General features: G+C 36.1%; 1 protein-coding gene across 2 annotated transcripts in view; it reads left to right on the top strand.

Annotated features, from left to right (window-relative positions):
• Positions 1 to 19,562, top strand: part of ITCH (itchy E3 ubiquitin protein ligase) — a 32,400-nt gene extending 12,838 nt beyond the window's left edge. For both annotated transcript variants that reach the window (XM_010289391.1, XM_010289392.1), the window contains exons 9-23: positions 1,429 to 1,603; positions 2,558 to 2,624; positions 4,531 to 4,615; positions 6,000 to 6,128; positions 6,802 to 6,874; positions 7,673 to 7,744; positions 9,504 to 9,592; positions 10,260 to 10,419; positions 10,702 to 10,835; positions 14,254 to 14,394; positions 16,188 to 16,308; positions 17,829 to 17,933; positions 18,170 to 18,266; positions 18,649 to 18,721; positions 19,414 to 19,562. In XM_010289391.1, coding sequence (XP_010287693.1) covers positions 1,429 to 1,603; positions 2,558 to 2,624; positions 4,531 to 4,615; positions 6,000 to 6,128; positions 6,802 to 6,874; positions 7,673 to 7,744; positions 9,504 to 9,592; positions 10,260 to 10,419; positions 10,702 to 10,835; positions 14,254 to 14,394; positions 16,188 to 16,308; positions 17,829 to 17,933; positions 18,170 to 18,266; positions 18,649 to 18,721; positions 19,414 to 19,513 — 1,621 coding nt within the window. In that variant the 3' untranslated portion in view covers positions 19,514 to 19,562. The remainder of the gene's footprint in view (positions 1 to 1,428; positions 1,604 to 2,557; positions 2,625 to 4,530; positions 4,616 to 5,999; positions 6,129 to 6,801; positions 6,875 to 7,672; positions 7,745 to 9,503; positions 9,593 to 10,259; positions 10,420 to 10,701; positions 10,836 to 14,253; positions 14,395 to 16,187; positions 16,309 to 17,828; positions 17,934 to 18,169; positions 18,267 to 18,648; positions 18,722 to 19,413) is intronic.
• The last annotated feature ends 1,271 nt before the right edge of the window (positions 19,563 to 20,833 follow it).

Below are 20,833 nucleotides of genomic sequence, written 5' to 3' on the forward strand. Positions count from 1 at the left end.
TCATATTATTGTCTAGGATATGTCTGGATTTTTCAGAAATTAATTGGCTGACAGTTTACTAAAGCTAGAAAGCATGTTTGTAAATAGAAATGTGAACCCAGTACAAATAATTGCTCCAGGTTGTGTCCAAGGAGTTCTACAAAAATGCATAGTATGGAAAAGAGTTGAATGTCAAAAATAACACAGCCTGAATTTCCTGTCAAATACTAAGCAAGAGCATCTTTATTGAGAAACAGATTTAAGTTAAAGACAGTAGATACCCCCAACTGTAAAAGAGAGGCAAAACCACAGAAAAGTATTCAAAAACGTGTGGATGTGGCACTTCTGGACATGGTTTAGCGGGCATGGTGGCGTCAGGTTAACGGTTGGACTTGATGATCTTGAAGGTCCTTTCCAACCTTAGTGACTCTGTGAAAAATATTTTGGGATTGAAGTAACTATCTGCTTGAGCAAGAATGCCCTTAGTTACCTCTTTATCCTGAGGTTACTGTTTCCTTTGATCTTGTCTCAGGGGTTCGCAGCTGCTAATTTACTATGCTTTTATAAAGCAGCTTTGGTTATTAGGCTTTTCCAGCTGTTAGCATCGGAACAACCAATGATGTTAGTTTCTACATGGAAGCAGTGTTCACATTTGTTCTGTTTCTTATTTTTTAAAAATGTAAGGAAAACATAAGAACTATTCTGTTGCACTTCATTCATACTCAAGTGGTTCACATGCTGTACGGAATTGCAAGGTACAATCATGTGGAATAGTAAAAAACCCTTGATATTAAAGAATAAAAACTGGCAGACCGTCTCATAAAGGGAACTCATGTGTCATACTCAATTTACTTTGAACTCTTTGAGAGGATTAACTGGTGTGTTACTTAATCTTATTCAGAATAGTAGTGTTTTCACTCAGGTTTTGTAAATAGCACTGATTTCATATGAAGTGAAAATAATTAAAAAACCCAACCCAAAAACAAAATAAAAAACCAAAACAAGTCCAATGCCCACACCTTCCTTTTCTGCAAAATGAGTGCATGAGGCAATCTTGCATTGTACGGACTGAACTGTCAGGATTTTTGCAGTCTTTTTTAGGAGAAACCAGTAGACTATTGTCGTATGGGTTGGGCCGGATAAATATAATAATGGCAGTATGGTATTGACAGTGGTTTGTGTGGCTTTTAAACTATTCCAAAAATCCCGAAAGTGCAGTAAATGGAATGAGTCTGACTTGGTATTATATGCAACAAAGTAACAGAGATTCTACTTAAACAATTTTAGTTCTTACATAGTTTTAGTGGAGGGTGAAAGGAGAAAAAAATGCCTGCTGATGAGCCCATGCTTTATATCCACTTCCAACATACTGCCTGTTTGCCTAAAAGTGCTTCTGAGCCCTTAAAATTGTCTGCTATTGAGAACTGTTGCTTGTAATTTTTTTAAAAGCTGGGAGCGACGAGTTGACAACATGGGGAGAATTTATTATGTTGACCACTTCACTAGAACAACAACGTGGCAAAGACCAACATTAGAGTCTGTCCGAAATTATGAGCAGTGGCAGCTTCAGCGCAGTCAGCTTCAAGGAGCTATGCAGCAATTTAATCAGAGATTTATATATGGGGTAAGGAATGTAATGATGACTATAAAGTTTAAGTAAGAGAGGTATCTTTTGCAAATTTTCAACTCATTAGTATCTCTTCTGCATATTGAAAGTATATGTGTATTTGGGTTTTGGGCATGCTTGTGGGTGACTTCTCCCCATAAAGGTAACAGACTTTGTTATGGTTTATTCTTTATGATAATATATTATCTTTGTGTGTGTAGCATGGCAGAAAGTAATAACTGGTAACCTTAGTTCATGTCTTTGCAATGACTGCAGGCAACACATGCAGTGTAATGTTTTTTTATTCATCAGCTGAATATAGGTGGTGTTTTTTGATAACTTTTATGTACAATATTGATAAAAGCCATTGGTTCAAAACAAACTACAGCTTAGTAATATGCTGGTTTCTTTGTATTGTGTCATGTATTGGCTTGGCCAAAGACCTGGAAGGTAAGCAAGCTCACAAGATATACATCTCTGCTTTGGATAAAATGAAATACACACAACGAATGTTATGAAAACAGGGAAATTGAAAATAATCCTTCCAGAATTTTAAATCTATTGTTTACCTCTGCACAGTAGACTTCAGATAAACTAGTAGCATGAGCTGGAGTTATCAAGAACGGTGTAGGTTCTAAATTTGCTGTATGCGTAAAGAATAAAAATGGACCTCATAAATGGTGCTAAGAACTGTACTGAATGCAGGGATGAACTGGTTTGCTTTCTGATTGTTTTGGGTGCTAATTTCTCTTCTGCATAGGCAGGGACACTAAACAAAGAATAATTATTTTCTTGGCACTGTAGTTAATTAAGCATGCCGAGGTCTGTAAAATAAGCCTTCTCTGTGGAGAAAAATAAGTATGTAACATCAACAAAAATGCATTTACTTCAATAATTCATGATGGCTATGGTAGAACATCTGGAAAGCAAATGACTAGTCATTAATGCACCATTTGTTTGTGTGACTTGCAGAACCAGGACTTTTCATCCACACAGAACAAAGAGTTTGATCCTCTTGGCCCACTGCCACATGGATGGGGTAAGACTGACTTGAAAGTGTTTTGTAATGCAATGTAATTAAACATTAAAGCGTACTTCTGCCAAATTATTTTGTCAGCTGTTCTAGGCTAGTTTTTTTTAAAATGAAAATCTGGATTAAAAATCTTTCAAAGTTAAATCTAATCAAGTGTGCTGTAAAACAGAGTCCTGACAAGGATGTGCAGTTTCAAAGTAGATTAGAAACTATAAAGTATTCTGGTTACTCCCTGCAACTATCAGAATAGCTTCTTTCACACTGTCATCCTGTTTTTTACCACTTTCATTAGGCAGGATTACCCCCACCATCCCGCTCCTGCCAAATCAGGCTCCAAATCCCCTCTAACTCAGAATGCCAAATTCCCTCTCCAAGCCAATTCTCAGAGAATTTTCTTAGTCTGAAAATGATTTTTTTATAATGACAACCAACCAATTCTTGACTTGCCCCTCTCCCTGGAATAAATTTGATTTTGCATTTTAGAGGGTTAACAATTTACAATTAATATAATTGCGAGGCATGTACAAAAATGTAAGTGTAAAACTAATTTCTAGTGTGACTATCAAACAGATAGAAGAATTCAAGTTTCATGATACATAGGCAAAGGTCTCAGAATTGTGTAAATTTAAAATGAGTAGTTACTTATCAGAGTTAGACCTAGGTTTTTGGCTCATCTGTTTTTCAAACGTAACTATTTGGATCTTTAGTTCTGCTATTAATGCAATTTCATGCCATAAAATCATTGTTCCCCACACCTAAGCTTTGTTGCATTACATATATAACATTTCAAAGAGAGTTCTTTAGGCTGCCATTGCCCAGGAAACAACAAAACTGAGTTTCCACATCATGTTGAATTCTGTTAGCAGTGTAACTTTCATAGACAAGTGTCTACTTCCAGACTTCTCCTGTAAACTGAAGCTTTTTACCTGTGGTAGTCAGATTTTGGGTTTTTTGTAATTTGTGTTCTGTATTCTGTGTTTCTCTTGCAACACTAAATAAAAATTGCATAAAGAGCTGCAGAATGGTACAGAAGACCAAGCCAGGGCATTTATCACAAACTCTGTTCAGTCATGGTCATACACTAAACTATGTGAGAGAAAACATAAATATGTTTGCTTTGATCATTTTTTATTTCCTGCTCATAATCTGAATATGAAGCCCTTGTACTTTCTTGATACTTGTGTATACATTTGTTACCTATTTTGCGTTTACTGTCTATATTGCTTGTAAGGTATGTCACAATAATTGAAGCAGCTGGCATTCCCTGTGGAGAAAGCAGCTTACATTTTTTCTTTCTTGCAATTAATTTTTTCCTACAGTTGAAAAATAAATAGCATAGTAAAGGACCTTAATATGGAAATTTCTACTTCTTCAATATTTTAATCCATGTAACTTTTGACTTGCAAAAATAATGAAAAACCTTTATAAAAGGTGCTAAGAGTAGGACAATATGTCTAGTGAAGATAAACCTCCTGTGATGAGATACTTCCTTCATGCAAATGTTTACATTGTTGTTATGATGCCCAGAATCTCTCTTGCTGTCAGGACTGTTGGTATAAGCAGTGCAGGTGGAGATAAATGAACTTTTCAGGGTAAGAACTGAGATCTAAAGAACTCACCGATGAACACCATTAAGTGCAGCTTTTCACCGAGGGTGAGTGATGGTGCAGTTTCATATGACTGTTAGCAGTCAGTAGTATGGAGGCAGTTTTCTGTTTCTGCGTAGCCTATTAAGGAATACTGCCAATGAAATTGAAAAGATGTTGAGTCAAAGGGGGTACAGAGAAACCCGAAGCCAGTTAGAGGCTGTGGCAGAGTGTGGTGGTTGATTTTATGTACTTATTTGATTTTAGGTAGTCTCAGCAATATATTAAGCAGGTATTGAAATTTTTTTCCTTTCACATCTTTTCAGAAAAGAGAACTGACAGCAATGGCAGAGTGTATTTTGTCAATCACAACACACGAATCACTCAGTGGGAAGATCCCAGGAGTCAAGGGTAAGAAATCAGTTGCAGCTTCATGTAAGTCTGGAGTGAAAATATAACAAAGTAGTGAGACCGAGAGCTAGGAAATGCTGTCCACAGCTGAAACATGGACTGTCCTACACAAACTTCAGAGATAGCCCATTAAAATATTAGAAGGTACTAGCCAAAATGGAAACTGTCAAAATATTACTCAGTAATAGTACAATTACCAGAACAGCTCCTACTCTTTCTATAACTCAGGTAGCATGTATAAACATTTGTATCACTGGGGGAGGGAGGGATTTCTTTCATACAGTGATGGGATGGTGCAGAGGATTCTGAATAAGAATTTGATTATTTCCTAGACAGTCAATAGCTAAGAGACAGAAAGAAGAGAAACTTGAAAAACTGCAGCACTCCTCCTGACGTTTTCTTTTTAAAAAAAAAAAAAAAGACACAGAAAGAGAACTTGAGGCACTACTACTAAAAGTAATGTAGTACTGTTTATTTCAGGCTCCAGTTGCTCTGATTCTTTGAGATAGGGAATGCAGGCAGGAAATTGATGGTGAAGGGTGTTCAGTCCTAACTCCTCCTGTTTGAGCTGAAATTTTCCATTTGGTGAATCAACTTCATCTGTCATCTATAGAGAAGGAGTAAGAAGAGGGGGAGTGGAATAGCCTAGTATGTGTGGAGGGGTAATAGCTGTAGCCAGAGATGACAACTTTTCCATCCCAGTCATGTCTGCAGCAGCTGACTGTCTGGAGAACATGTAATTACTCTTAACACAACCCAATGACCAAATGTGCTGGCCTCACAGTTAGAAATATGGTCCTACAATGTAGTTCTCTGGAGGGAGGTCACTCTGAGAGCACTTTGGAGTGATACTACTCATGTCTTCCAAATATATTAAGATCTATCTTCGTTTATACCAAAATTGAGTTGGAAGTTGTCAAAAAATTTTACAAGATCAGTATCTGCATTTTCTTTTATTTTTGTTATTCTGAAACTCTTAAGGTTTTGGCTACTGTGATTACACGTGAGGTACCCAAAACTACTTATTAAAATTATGTCAGTTTTTGAGGAAAAACATAATAGTTAGAAGGTAAAATTCTGTTGTTTAAGTGGAGGAAACACGGATAAACCTTGCTTACATTTTTCCTTAGGTTTCTCTTTGCCGTTACTCCAGGTTGTGCAACCAAATGAGCTCATGTTTCTTTAAGCAATCATTTTGATCTGATTGAGCGCTGATGTGAAAATTTAAGAGTGGGGCGGGGAAAAACAGAATAAATATTGACTGGAACCTTTCTTAATACGTAGTTTTTCTAGATCTGCCAAAATGTTTACTGTCTCAGGTATTGTTCACTTGACTTAATGTATTAAGTTGATCAGTTACCATATATTTTCTTTGAACCCATAGTCAATTAAATGAGAAACCCTTACCAGAGGGCTGGGAAATGCGTTTTACTGTGGATGGTATTCCGTATTTTGTGGATCACAATAGAAGAACCACTACATATATAGATCCCCGCACGGGCAAGTCTGCTCTGTAAGTGTTTTTAATGTTATACTAAGTTTTCAAAAGTGAAGTTTAGCACGCATCAATTTTGAAATGGGTTTTTTCTCTTTGCACATTTTTTCTGCATTTCTACAGTTTTACATGTAGTAATGCTGCTTTAATCTTCTGGGTTTTTTCATCCACTCATAACTGCCCCTGAAGAAGGCAGTGTTTTGAACACTTCAGAATCCTTCTTGCCAAGTAGTATGTAAGATTTGAGGATATTTAAGGGTAATGGAGGAGCTTCAGCAGTACTGTTGATGACCAGATCTTCTTCCAGTTACTACTCTTTCTTTTTATAAGTTCAGTCAACCCTTTCTTTGATTTTTAGGAACCAGAATGGAGTTAAAAACAGAATTTAACTCCCAACTTAAATTAACTGAATGTCATCCCATTCTTAATGTTAGAATCTTTTTTACAGTTAATAATCACGTACTATTTAAAAAGTACTGGGTATGCACTCCACAATTTGCAAAGGAAGATTTTTTTTTTTTAGTTTAAAAACAAGAAAATTACACCCCCCAATCAAAAAATGTGAATAAGAAACTTCCAATGAGATAGCCAACTAAACCATACAACTGTATAACTATTACATTTGCAGGCTTTTACTTAAATTACAAAAACACTTTGGAAATTAATTTTTTTTTTTCTCCTTTGGTTCCAGAGACAATGGACCCCAGATAGCTTATGTGCGTGATTTCAAGGCAAAGGTCCATTATTTCAGATTCTGGTGTCAGGTATGGATTCATTTCTTGAGAATATTTGTTTGCATTTTTGGTTTTTGCGTACATGCTTGAAATGAACTCTTCAATGCCTTCCAAGTAAAGGTAATCAAACTAAGGTTAAAGGCGTGTTAAATTAGGAGGGAGTAAACACAGGTCTTGTATAAACTGATGTAAGCTTTAAAGCTAGGTAAGCTATGGCTTTAAAACACGGGGCATTTGACACTGAACATGCATGTCTAAACATTGAAGAATATATGGTGTTGCACATTAGCTTGTTCTAACATAGTATCAAATTCCAGTGTGTCAGTCTTGGTCCTCTAAATTCTGTGTAAATCAAAAGATTTAAGTAACTTGGTGTTTAGGAAGAAGGTTTAAATGTTCCAGTTTTCAAGAGTCAATGAATTATCCTTTGAAAAATAGCGGAGAGACTAGCCTAATTTTTCACTTTTTATTTTGTGCAGAATAACGTAAATTTTCTAATTTTTTTATTAAATTCTTGCATAGAAAGCCTTGCTGACTTAGAGTATGTTATTGATCTTAATGCTTTCCAACGCCTTGTAAGAGTACAGTAGTTGAACCTGTTCTAAGCAGGTTCTGGAGGCATGTATACCTCACTGTAGATACCAATATTGGAAGCAATTTGTTCTTGGAGTAAATTACAATTTAAATATCGTGATTACTGGATTTCTTTTATATGCATTAATGAAATTCAACTGTACCTCTCAATATATACAACAAATGGCAGTCCAAACTCAGTATTGGAAACTTTTAAGTGATTGTACGCTTCACCTCCAAAAAATTTCATTTCAGCAACTGGCAATGCCACAACACATAAAGATGACAGTGAGCAGAAAAACATTATTCGAGGACTCATTTCAACAGGTATTGTATTAAAACATGTTAGTAGTGGGTATGAAAAGTTGAGCTGATTAAATTTATTGTCACATGTCATTCTTGACCCTTTGACATCTTGCTAATGTTATTTTAAAGTGAGACTAAAAATACGAGTTTAATATTTAGGATACATTCATACTTACATATTAAAAGTTCATACTAAAATATGATGTTCTGGCTCTAAAGGCTGATTCATCTGACAGAAAAGGTGATTTAAAAATTTTTTTTTATTTTCCCCCAGAATTCTTTAAAATCTGAGTTAATTTTGAGGGGAACACTGTGGCAGAGTGGCTCCCCGTTCTCAGGAAGTTTTCATGTTGTGCTTATGTATGTTGGCACATTTACCCCAACCGTGTGTTATATAAGCATGGACTATGTACCAAAATATATTAAGTTGTTCTTAGTCTGGGCGTCATGAATCTTTAAGTGAGTAATGAAATGGTTAAAATAAAACAAAAATAATTAATTCTGTTTACATTACTAGTAGCAAAATTCTTGTTAATGTCTGTAGACCTAAACCATGGTTAGAATGTGTTTCTGTACAATATTTTCAAGTGCTTTTTAATTTTACTTTTACTTTTTGAATGTTCAGATGCATAAGAACAGGCTTGGAAGTGCACAGAAACCACTTGGCTTAGCAAAAGCAACAAATAGTGCAGTTCGTTAGTCTTTTCTTTTGGAACAGTGATGTCTTCAAATAAAAGGTGTTAGAAGGGGACAAAATAAATCCTGTAACTGAAAGTTCGCTGCAACCTTATTTCTAAAATTGCACTTGGTCCTTTTACAGTAACTGTAGAGGGAATAAAATTGTACTGTGCTGGAAAGAATTAAGAGATAGATTATGTAATTATGTAAGCATCAGCAAAACAGGGTGGCTTATCAATAATGCAGGTGACATAATCGCAAAGACCAGAGTTAATTTTTTATACTTGTTAGTCATTCATCATTTGCAGATACTTCTATTGGGGTTATAAAATTTTTTGTGATGATTACTGCAGACATGTAGGAGAGATTTTAAAATGCAAATCTTGACCCAGATTCTGTGCCTCTTATTACAAACAAAAACTTAAGGTTCTTGGACACACACAAGTTTTATGTGAAATTTCTTTATGTAAACGTCCGACAGTTGACCAAATCAGCATAATTACAAATTTGGTCATTGTATTAAAACCAGCATTAGTAAAGTTCCTTAGCATCTATGATTCTTCCTAAATTTAAAAAACAAAAAAACAACCAGGTAGATTTTTATTCTCCTCTTTAGGAGATGAAGCTGTAAAATAAAAAAAATATATAATGTATGTTTATTATAGTTTTGTTTCTAATTTGTTTCTCTGAGTCCTTGATCATGTCTCTTCATTACTTGTAACTGGGATACCATTCAGTACAGTATTTAACAAATACCGAATTTGCTTACTCTGGGCCTGTTACTTATTGGCTGGATTTCTGTTACATACTTATAGACAGGCTGCTGGCCTAAGTATCCAGAGTCTTTAATTTCAGAATTATTATTTCTTTTTCTTTTACATCTTCTATGTTTTAATCTATGGAAATAGGTTTGCAGTAACACTTCAGAACATTTGCGCTAACACTCCATGAACATTCCATAAGCAGGTACTTCAGGTACTCATAGTTCATTTTATGGTCTGAATTATTAAATGCTATATTACTGGATAGCAAATAGTAATAAGTCTAGCCAGTGCTTATAGCTGTTTTCTTAAAAGGAATTGATTGTTTTTCTTTTACTAAGATAATGAGCTTCAGCCCTCAGGATCTACGGAGACGTTTATGGGTCATTTTCCCTGGTGAAGAAGGCTTAGATTATGGAGGTGTTGCAAGGTAAACTAAACTGAGATGGCAAATAATATCTTTTTCTGCAAGTTGTTAGTGTGAAGACTTCCCCGAAGCACATACTTAAACTGCAGTGCTTTCAAAATATTAGTGAAGTTTATTCCCTATCTTTCCTCAGCATATCTGAGAAAGACAGTTCCTTAAGATGTATGCATGTCTTGAAACTATATAAATTTATTTTCCATTTGCATTACGAATTATTTAATCGTCTCTGTGAATAGAGATGCACAGTTGAGTGAACTGTATTAAGCCTTTGGCACAACCGTTAACATCAAAGGAGAGGTTTACTGAAAAAGTGAATAGGAATCTACTTTCGAGTCAAAAGTCTTTGCTGGAATGTAAGAGAGAAGTGCATATTTTAATTAGCATTCCCTAAAATGCTGAAGTTTAAATTAGTGGTAGACTTTTAATCTGCTCATTTAGATAACGGTGGTTTTTATCCAAACCACTGACAGTTGTACGTCATTGTAACTTTGCATATTAATTCATAATTTGTGTTAGTTTCAATTTGCTTTCAGTTTGGTCTTACTTCCTGGTAAGGAATTCAGATTGACTACTTATGTGCCAACAAGTTCCTAAGTCAACAAGAGTTAGCTAATGTAATTTCTTGTTTAACTTATTTTGAAATGTGTTTTTATTGTTTGTGTGATTTCAGGGAGTGGTTCTTTCTATTGTCACATGAAGTTTTGAACCCAATGTATTGCCTGTTTGAATATGCAGGGAAGGATAACTACTGCTTACAGATAAACCCAGCCTCTTACATTAATCCAGACCATCTGAAATACTTCCGATTTATTGGAAGGTTCATTGCCATGGTATGTTCAAAAGTAGGAGGTTCTCTTATGCAATTTTCCTGTAAATAAATATTGTACCATCCGATGGATAATTAGACAATTCATATTTTAATTGAAACTGTTATCATGTGTTTGGATATAACTACTGTTGGTGTAAGTTAATTCAGCATATTAGCAGTCATGATATTCTAGGTTGTTTTAATTCTTTGTCTGTCAAATTACATTGGTACAGAGTATAGAATGTTGTCATACTAAATATTCAATTATCCTTTTCATTATTTTGTCTATTTTCATGTTCTTCAGGCTTTGTTCCATGGGAAATTCATTGACACTGGTTTCTCTCTGCCATTCTATAAACGTATCCTAAACAAGCCAGTAGGACTCAAGGATTTAGAATCTGTTGACCCAGAGTTTTACAACTCTCTCATCTGGGTAAAGTGAGTTTGACTTGATTTTGTTCTTGAAATAGCAATACAACGTTTTTGATTTTCACTTATGCCAGGAAGCAGGTGTAAATTTATTACTGAGAACCCCACTGGAAAGTATAATATGTAAATTGCAGAGCAGTACTGGAATTTTTACTGTAATTTTAGATACACAAATAATAGATTGATAATGCAGAAGACTTTCTGGTTCATTGAATATTCTGCACAGCATCTTGTGTTCCATTTTTGCTGTTTTTTAATAAATCTAACTAGGCATTATACAGATGTGGCTGTCTTGAATGCTGTTACAAATAAAATAGGTTGAACAAATTCCACTGAAACTTTTCAGGTAACTGATTAAAAGAAATCAACAAAAATCCACTCAGTGTTTCTCTCTCTAGTACCTAGTTTAGTTAGAAAATGTAAAAAGTTTAGTGCTACAATGATGTGACGTTAGCAAATGTAGCTTATTATTTACTACCACATCATTCTTCTTTTAGTCATACCTGAAATTTGACGTAAGGGCTAATATTGAAGATTGAATGCTTTAAAAAAGCTAATGTTCATGCATTTTTCTAGCTGTCCTTGGTTTTTTGCTCCAAGCTGAACGATTCAAGACCGTTCCTACGTATAGCCTTCCATGTATGCATTGTCAATCATCTTTCAATTCTACATTCATACTTTTCTTGAGTCCTCCTCCTCCACTCCTTTGCAGATTCCTCTCCAGAGAACAGCAAGTAAAAGGGATCTGGAGTTTGTAGACTGCAATTATTTTGGAATTATGTGTTAAAATATTTTAAGAAATAATTTTTAAAAAACTCTTAGATCTAAAGAATTGTAATTCTGTGCTACTTCTATCTTAGCAGGACTCCAGGATGTTGTAGTCCATGGTTGATGTGCACCATTTGTTTCAGCAACACAGGCGATTTTCCCTTCTCAACAGTTAAAAAAAAATGAGAAGGGAAAGACAAACTCAGTTAAATTTTTCTTTGCTTCTGCTATAGGAAAAATAATTTAGCAGAAAAATTAGTCGTCTTTTATGTGACTAGAGAGATAAAATGTTTTACTTAAGTATCATACAAAACAAGAACAGTTTTAAAAAAGCTTTGACAAATTCATAAAAGTTGTGGGGATAGATTGTTTTTTAAAATGCAGAAATAAATAAAAGACAAGATTATCATCTCCTGTAGTGGTGAATCTTGGAAGTATTATCTTGAATAATGAGTAGGGGGGAAAGCAGCTTTACAAGATGTTTACAAATTGAGACAGGAATTTTGATTTGTTTTTTGAAGAGTAGTATGTTCCATACTCCATGTATGTGCTGCTAAAAGGTGTAGTGCGTTAAAATTCCGTTAGGAAAACTTAAAATAATTGCTATTTGAGTAGAGATGCCATGAAACTGAGACCTGAAAGGTAAGAAGAGGTCTCAAAGCTTTAAGTCCTAACTTCTGTAATTAAGCAATCCTGTTATCTGTTTTGTAGTCAGAAAAGGTACATATATTTTTTTAAAAGGAGGGTACTTTTTTGTCTTCTGTGACTCACTGAGTTTTAGAGAGCAAGCAAATATGATACTGAAAAATGCAAGTTATAGGGAAGAAATCTGCATTAAATCATGGGGGAAGCTATTACTGGTGAACAATCTTCTGATTAAATTGTAACAGATTGCACATATAATGACATTTACCTTATTAAGGGATTGATACTGTTCATATTCTGTGGAAAGTCTAGAGTAAAGGATGGCATCTTAAGCCATTATCTGTAGATGTAGTTGCATCTTTGGATTTGTGTGCGTAATGTTGGAGTCCATGAAAGGCTTTGCCCTACTGGAAAAAAAAAAAAAAACCCACCACACAAGGATGTGAAAATTCTGGAGAAAAACCTTCAGACCTCTGAGGGGTGCACATTAAGTACAGAGACCCAAACTTCAAGTTTAGTATAGTTGAGTCTGCCTATCTGTAATGCTGATGAAGTTATCCTCTAAGGAAATGACTCCAAATTTGTAGGGGGAAGAAAAGCCCTGTCTCTCAGGGTGGACTTAATTTATTCCTCACCAAAAAAACACAAATTTTATAACTCTTTAGGAAGGTTTCACTAGTTTTGAATTTCCTGGTCCTTCTCCTATCAGGTGAAGGTGAAATGATCTCCTATCATTTTTCTCATTCCCACAACTTTGAAAATTTCACAGAATCATCGAATTTGGAAGGGGACCTCTAGAGGTCATCTAGGAAAACCTCTCTGCTCAAACTGAGCTAGAGCAAGTATCTTTCATTTTAAAAAGAAGGGGTGATTTTATTTCATTATCTATCCATCTGAAGCCTTCCCTCCTCATCAGAGATTTCATGCAATAGCATGTATTTTGGAAAGATCAAGTTCAGAAGCACTGTTGCATCATGGTGCTAGATAAACCACAGTAATGTTTTCAAGATGGACATTTCTGTGTTACAGTTCAGGACAAATATCTTGATTTTGCACTTTATTTTTGGTGAAAAGAGTCATCAAAACCTCTGCATATGCAGGTGATTCTTCACTTTACAGAAGCACATATCAATATAGAGGTTACAGTGTTGTACCCGTTATGTTGTCCTGGCTCTTAATGCCTATAAAGAGAATAGAGTTTATTTGAGCAATGTTTGTTGGCTACAGATTCTTCCTATGTTGGAATTTGTGAGAGAATATTTGTACTTTGTTAACTTAGGAGCTTGGGACACTTCAGTATATGGTTACAAGATAGTCCCATAAAGATACTGGAGTTGAAGATAATTCATTAAGCATGTAAAGTCTTTTTTAAGACTGCTTAGAATTTTTCGAATCATAGAATAGAATCATAGAATGGTTTGGGCTGGAAGGGACCTTTGGAGGCCATCTAGTCCAACCCCCCTGCCATGAGCAGGGACACCTTCAACTGGATCAGGTTGCTCAGAGCCCGGTCCAGCCTGACCTGGGATGTTTCCAGGGATGGGAACATCTACCACCTCTCTAGGCAACCTGGGCCAGTGCTTCACCAAGTTGTTTCACCAAGTGTTTCTTAGTTGCTTCTTACCTGCTATTATCTGACAAAGTGATGGCTACATTTTAATACAGTCTGTTGCCTGTTAGAAGCAGCAATCATGCAATGAAATAGGCAAAAATGGCATTACTTGAAAAGTTTCTGTATTCCGTAGACATTCCACAGATCATAGTCAGCAGGTAGTTTGTCAGCCTTGTGATTGGTAAATTTAAGGGTATTACTGGTCAAAAATTTCTGATCAGGAGTACAATTCATATATGCAGATTGGAAAAATGAGTTAGTAGTTCTTGCAAAGCCATCATTATAGTGTAAGGAACATTTCTTTATCTTGACTATTTAGCTCCAAACCTTTTTTTCTTAAGGTTCTCCATACCCATCTCCTGTACTGAGTACAAGGCCTTGACACATATGTTTTCCTTGCAGAGAGAATGACATTGAAGAATGTGGCTTGGAAATGTTTTTCTCAGTTGATAAAGAAATTCTAGGTGAAATCAAAAGCCATGATTTGAAGCCAAATGGTAGCAACATTCTGGTCACAGAAGAAAACAAAGAAGAATACATTAGGTAAGAATAAATGAAGATTTTAAAACACGCTTCTTTCCGTCATTTTCTTTCTTTAGTTCTAGCAAGAAAAGATTGTCAAGCTATGTAATCTGAAGCATTGTTGAAATTCTGCCTCTGGGTAATTGCTGATGTTGGCAACAAGTGACAATTGTTCGCATGTTGTATTTGAAAGAATAATATTGATAGAAATTAGTTTTTAAAATCACTTTTCCCAAAGATTACAGTTAGTAAACCTAGTCCACTTTTTGCCTAGAGATATTTACGTTTAGCAGATCATGACAACAAATGTGAATATCAGGTATTTCATGAAATTGTTGCATGTGTTTATTATTGGAATTATAGCACTTCATATCCTGCTGATATTCTACCCAGCAGTTTATGTTTGTGAGTGTTTTTTTTAAAACTTAAAAACATTTTTGATGCTTTTGTGATGATTCTTACTTTTTAAAGACACTTGGGGTCGCTACTAGTTTTATCTGAACTGGTCTGGTGTAATTAGGTCTTGGCATTTGTAACAGGACAGTGTTATGAATGACACCATAAGTTGTATTGTCATAAATGAAGGATTATGTTTGCAGTACCAAAACGTTGTAAAGCAGTAGGTTAAGAGAGAAGGAGCCTAAGAGGGATTAAAAAATAAAAATGTGAACAGTGACCTGCTTTGTCCTGAAATACCCCCTTCTACCTCAGTGTGCAACAGTAAGTTCTGCTTTAAGGTGTGAACTTCAACACAGAAGCTTGGAGGATGTGCTTGCAAAAAAAAAGTCATACATTGCAGGCACAAAATAAACTGAATCACAGTAGAATCTTCCTCTCTTTCTTACAATGTGTTTCTGTGAAAGCTTCTTTCATGGGAAGGTGTGAGGGAGAATGGAGCAGATTTTGTTTTGATCGCATAAGTAACTTGAAGACATTTCAGTGATTCACAGAAAAGGTAGTATTTGCAGAAGAAACATACTGGCATTTTGCAGTTTTGCAAAGTATTAATACTGGGGTTGAAAGTAGGGAGGATCTGCAGAAAACCATTCTCTTCTAGTTTCTAGGAACCCAGGGAGAGCTCAGATTCCAGTTTCACTCATTCTTTTGTCTTACTCTGAGTCCTGCTTTAAGTCACCAAAGTTTCTAGGACTGAAATCAGAAAATAGCCACCTCTCCTTTAGACTCCAGTTCTCCTGACAGGTTAGGCTTGAATTCAGCATAATATCTGCTTCTCCCTGGGTTCAGGTTCTTCGGGTCTCCTGCCTGCTTTTCACCCTTTTATTAATGGAGAGTGGAGTTTCTGCCACAGAGCAAAGTTTCATGATTAACAGAAACAAATATGGAACTTTCCAAATGGACATAGTCGTTTCTTGGTAAGCTAGCAGTCCTACTTATCTTCACTGGTACAACTTGACCTAGTTTTTACCTTTTCATGGATAATGACTGAGATTTCTGGGGAGAATATTAGACAAACATAGCTCTGTGTTTTTTTTTTTTTTCTTCAGATACCTAGGGACTGCTGTGCTGTCATGAATATAATCCATGAATAGATGCTGCCTCCTCTTTGAGTCTAAAATAACTTTCCATGGCAGAATGGTTGGAAACATAGGGTTTTAACTTAAAGGAAAAACAAAATCGTTTGCACAGAGTAAAGGTTGCTAATGAAATTATACAGTGCTCTATCCCCAGAACTTTCCAGACTTTCCATATCTTTTTTAACTTAGCTTACAGTTCATCTCAGAATAGGCTAACACAGATGTGGACTTGGGTTAGCATAGGCTATTTAAATCATTTTTCTGTATCTTCTTTTACAGGCTAGTAGCAGAATGGAGACTTTCCCGAGGTGTTGAGGAGCAGACACAGGCTTTCTTTGAAGGCTTCAATGAAATTCTGCCACAACAGTATTTGCAGTATTTTGATGCTAAGGAACTGGAGGTAAAGGATTGTTTGGCTATTGCTGGATCCAGGTTGTTACACATAAAATACTTAAACTCCAATCATTTTGTCTGAAGAGCAGAACTAGCTAAGGCTGACAACTTTGTTTTATAGGCATAGGTTTTATGGAGTATTACTTGATTCAATGTGTGTCCTGGTTTCGGCTGGGATAGAGTTAATTTTCTTCCTAGTAGCTGGTACAGTGCTATGTTTTGGATTTGGGATGAAAATAATGTTGAGAACACACTGATGTTTTCAGTTGTTGCTGAGCCGTTAAGGACTGTCTGGCTTCTCCTGCCGGCCTGCCAGCGAGGAGGTTGGGGTGCACGGGGAGCTGGAGGGGACATGGCCGGGACAGCTGCCCCAGGCTGGCTAGAGGGATGTTCCATACCATACGATGTCATGCTCAGTATATAAACTGGGGAGTTGGCCGGGGAGGGGCTGCGGCTCAGGAACTAACTGGGCATCAGTCAGCGGGTGGTGAGCAATTGTGCTGTGCATCTCTTGTTTTTATAGACTCATAGAATGGTTTGAGTTGGAAGGGACATTTGCAGGCCATCTAGTCCAACTCCCCTGCCATGAGCAGAGACATCTTCAACTGGATCAGGTTGCTCAGAGCCCCATCCAACCTGACCTTGAACGTTTCCAGGGTTTGGGCATCTACCACCTCTCTGGGCAACCTGTGCCAGTGTTTTGTATATTCTTTTATCATTATTATTACTCTTCTCTTTCCTGACCTGTTAAACTGTCTGTATGTCAACCCATGAGTTCTGCCTGTTTTTCTGATTCTATCCCCCATCCTGCTGCAGGGATGAGGTGAGGGAATGGCTGTGTTACCACATGTTAATGTTTTAGTTACCTATGGGGTTAAACCGTGACAGTGTGTTTCCCTTTGCCTCTGTGTTTCCATGACAGTGGAACCATGAAACCATGACAGTGTGTTTCCTCTTTGCAGCCTACTTACACATTTCTGAAGGATAAGATTCTGCCAGTAGAAATTTCTTACCAAATTGCTTTGCTAATCCTCAGCAATTTGATTTGCCTGTGTTCAAAGAGTGAGTAACTTGACAGAAAGGGAGATAAAACCAGATATGCAATGGATGATCGCATATAGACTGGACCAGGTTCTAGATGACTTTGATATCTCAAAATTACACTTTCTGAAGCATCTGTTCAATTAAAAAAGATAAAAACAAAACATCCTGTTCCTAGTGGAGAATTGTAAGGCTGGGCAATAATAACCTGTTCCTGGCTTGAATGTCTAAATGCAAGTAATTATTTCATTTCTCATGACAGAGATGCTTTCTATTTTGTGGCCTCTCCAAATACACTTCATGAACAGTCATCATTCTTTGTTGTAGAAGTTTCAGATAAAGGTTAAAATTAAAAACAAGTATACTGTCATTGCAGATGCCTCTAAGTATGGGTGCAGTTGGTGTTGTATTTAGCTACATGGGAGGTCATAAGAGGAAAGTCTAACTTGTACTCATGTGTTTTATTTCCCTTTTTCTCCCCTAAAGGTGCTTCTGTGTGGAATGCAAGAAATTGATTTGAATGACTGGCAGAGGCATACCATCTACCGGCACTATACCAGGACCAGCAGACAGATAGTGTGGTTCTGGCAGGTCTCTAGACTTTGTTTTATTCTCAGACCTAGAGATCTTACCGAGCATGGCTACAGCTTTGTAAACAATAGTCAGAATTATGAAACAGATCTGTAGTGTGTAAATATAAATTGTTACTGCTAAGTCAGCTATTCGTAACAGTCATGTAACTTGTTAATCTATAGATCATGATGATGATGTAAAAATCTGAATATCAAATCTATACCTAAAAGTTTATTTCAATTATTGTTTTTCAGTTTGTGAAAGAAATAGATAATGAGAAGAGAATGAGACTCTTGCAGTTTGTTACTGGAACATGCAGATTACCAGTGGGAGGATTTGCTGACCTCATGGGTATGTGTTAATAATCCCTCTAATGCCCTAGATATTTTTTTAAAAGAACCAGGTTATAGGTTTATGGACATTTTTAATGAATTTTATATTGAATTCTGTTTTGTCAGTCCTGCATATACTTGAGCTATGATGGAAAAAGAGATGGAGGGAATGTTTACACCCATTGTATTGAGTTTCAAAATCACTTCAGATTTATACATTTCACCACATGCATACTTCGATCTAGACAGAGTTGTATAGTGAAAGACAGCTGTTTTTTCTGTCTGTGCAAGTAATGGTAACCTTGTCTTGTGTTTAAGCCTTTCATACTTCAGTTGTAATGTATTACCTGATGATACAAAGGTAGCTAGCCCTATGCCTTGTTTATTTGAATTTGTTACAGGGAGTAATGGACCCCAAAAATTTTGTATTGAAAAAGTTGGAAAGGAAAACTGGTTACCTAGAAGTCATACCTGGTGAGTATGTAACAAATCAGAATATGGCTATTGTTCTGGTTTTGCTGACAACAATCTACTTGGAGATTTTAGTAAATGGGTAATAAATGGTTGAGACTGTGAAAGCAAACACCAAGTTATACCAGTAAACTTTGTTGCTGAATAAAAGCTGAACTTCTGAAAAACTCTTGTGGCATGGAGTAGATTCCATTGTAAATTCCATGGATTTCTGTTCTACTGAAAATTTAAAGTAATAAACAGCACTGTCTGAAAAGGTTGGGATTGATCTTTTGTTATCGCTACACTCCATCTTGATAGTGAAGTAGCTGCATTCACACTCCCTCTTCCCTAGAGAAACTCCTCCTTCCCTAGAGCAAAGGTAGCTTCTACGCAGTTCCTCAGGTGTACTAGTGGTTAGTAAAAACACACAAATTTAAACATTCCAATGTGAATGATGACTCTAGTTAACCAACTAGGAAAAGTTAGTGAAACTTTGTACCAACTACACTGCATTTCTAGAAAACTGTCACTGTTCAAGCACTTGATTTCTAACTTTTGCTCTCAGAAATACATAAATTTATGTCAGTAGTCAGCTTTTCACAGGGTATAAATTCAGATATCCATCTACACAGCAAAAGTTTAATTATCCATATTCATAATGGATTTTTTGTGATTGTTTAATTATTTTTCAACACTTTTTTCTTTATTTTCAGTTTCAATCGCTTAGACCTTCCACCCTATAAGAATTATGAGCAGTTGAAGGAAAAGCTGTTGTTCGCAATTGAAGAAACAGAAGGATTTGGGCAAGAATAGCTAAGATTTGCACCTTGAAGAATGTGAACTCAACATGATGTATGTTCTTCACTTCTTCTGCTTGTTGCACACTTCATTGTAAAGTAGACTTGACTTGGATTTATTTAACAATACTAATGTGTAAGCAAATGGATGTTATCCTGAGGTTTTACCCACATTAACTCTGGATTTCTACTGAGCACTTTCAGAAATCAAATGAGCAATCAGATATGGCTACAAATGAATTATGACCTAAGTAGAGGTTTAATACAGCTTTGGGCTCTGCTTTGTTTTACCATTCGTTAATTAGAATGTGTCCTTAATGACTGGCAGATTTTTAACAATAGTTTTGTCTTTCCTTTTTAGTAGCATTTTTTGCTACTGATGCACTGGGAAGTTCATTGGTAGCTGCAATGCTGCAGCATCATCATAAGCCTCTTCACAGCAGTGTTGTTAGAGCCAGCTTATAACCATCCTCTGCATACTGTGAGCAAATTCATTGCTTAAGCTCTTTTTTCCTAACTCAAGTGTGGCCAGCCTGTTTTTGTTTGGTTTTTTTTTTTTTTTTTTTCCCCTCGCCTGGAGTCTGCTCACATGCCAGCTGGACTCAAGCTGCTGTTAAGGGAATGTCAAACTGTGGCACAAATCCAGGGCATAGCTTTGCTTTGGTTTTTTCCCCAATCCTGCTAATTTCAGCAAAATAGACATGCGCCCAAAGTTGTTGGAACATTTCTGTGTGCCCTCAGAAGAATTCTGATCTTTTTCTGTGTAATACATTTAACTTTTAAATCAATATTAACACTGTGGTACTTCACTTGTTTTGCAAAAGACAAGACCACCTGGGATTGCACTGATTGCATTTAGATTCTTGTTTGAAGACTGATGTTTCTTCTCAAAAGTGTTAATGGACATTATTCTCAGTGTTACTGTTATGTGTTGCAGTCGGTTTGCTCTGAAAACTTTATTGGGTTCTCAGGAAGAGGTACAAAACAACTGGATTCAGAAAATTATAATACCATTTTTGCTGATAAACTGATATGTGATACTGAACCTTAGAAAGTTGAGACACGGATTACAGATTTTTGAAAAGCTGGAGTATCAGTAAATAGTTCTGTAAAGATTGAAACTAAAGTTGGGGGGGCGGGTGTTTCTAAGCTAATTCACCTTAAGCTGCTTATAGCTGGTAACTTCTGTAGTGAGTTCTTGTTGGATTAACAACATCTTTTACTTTTTTTTAGAATCTGTTAATATTCAGTTCTCTTCTGGTTTACAATAACATTTTGTTTTTTAATTCTCCATTAGACTGAATGCACTTTTTGGGTATGGTCAGCTCTTTCCTTA

Source organism: Phaethon lepturus, unplaced genomic scaffold (assembly GCF_000687285.1).
Source record: "Phaethon lepturus isolate BGI_N335 unplaced genomic scaffold, ASM68728v1 scaffold1606, whole genome shotgun sequence".
In the NCBI taxonomy this organism is placed as follows: Eukaryota; Metazoa; Chordata; class Aves; order Phaethontiformes; family Phaethontidae; genus Phaethon; species Phaethon lepturus.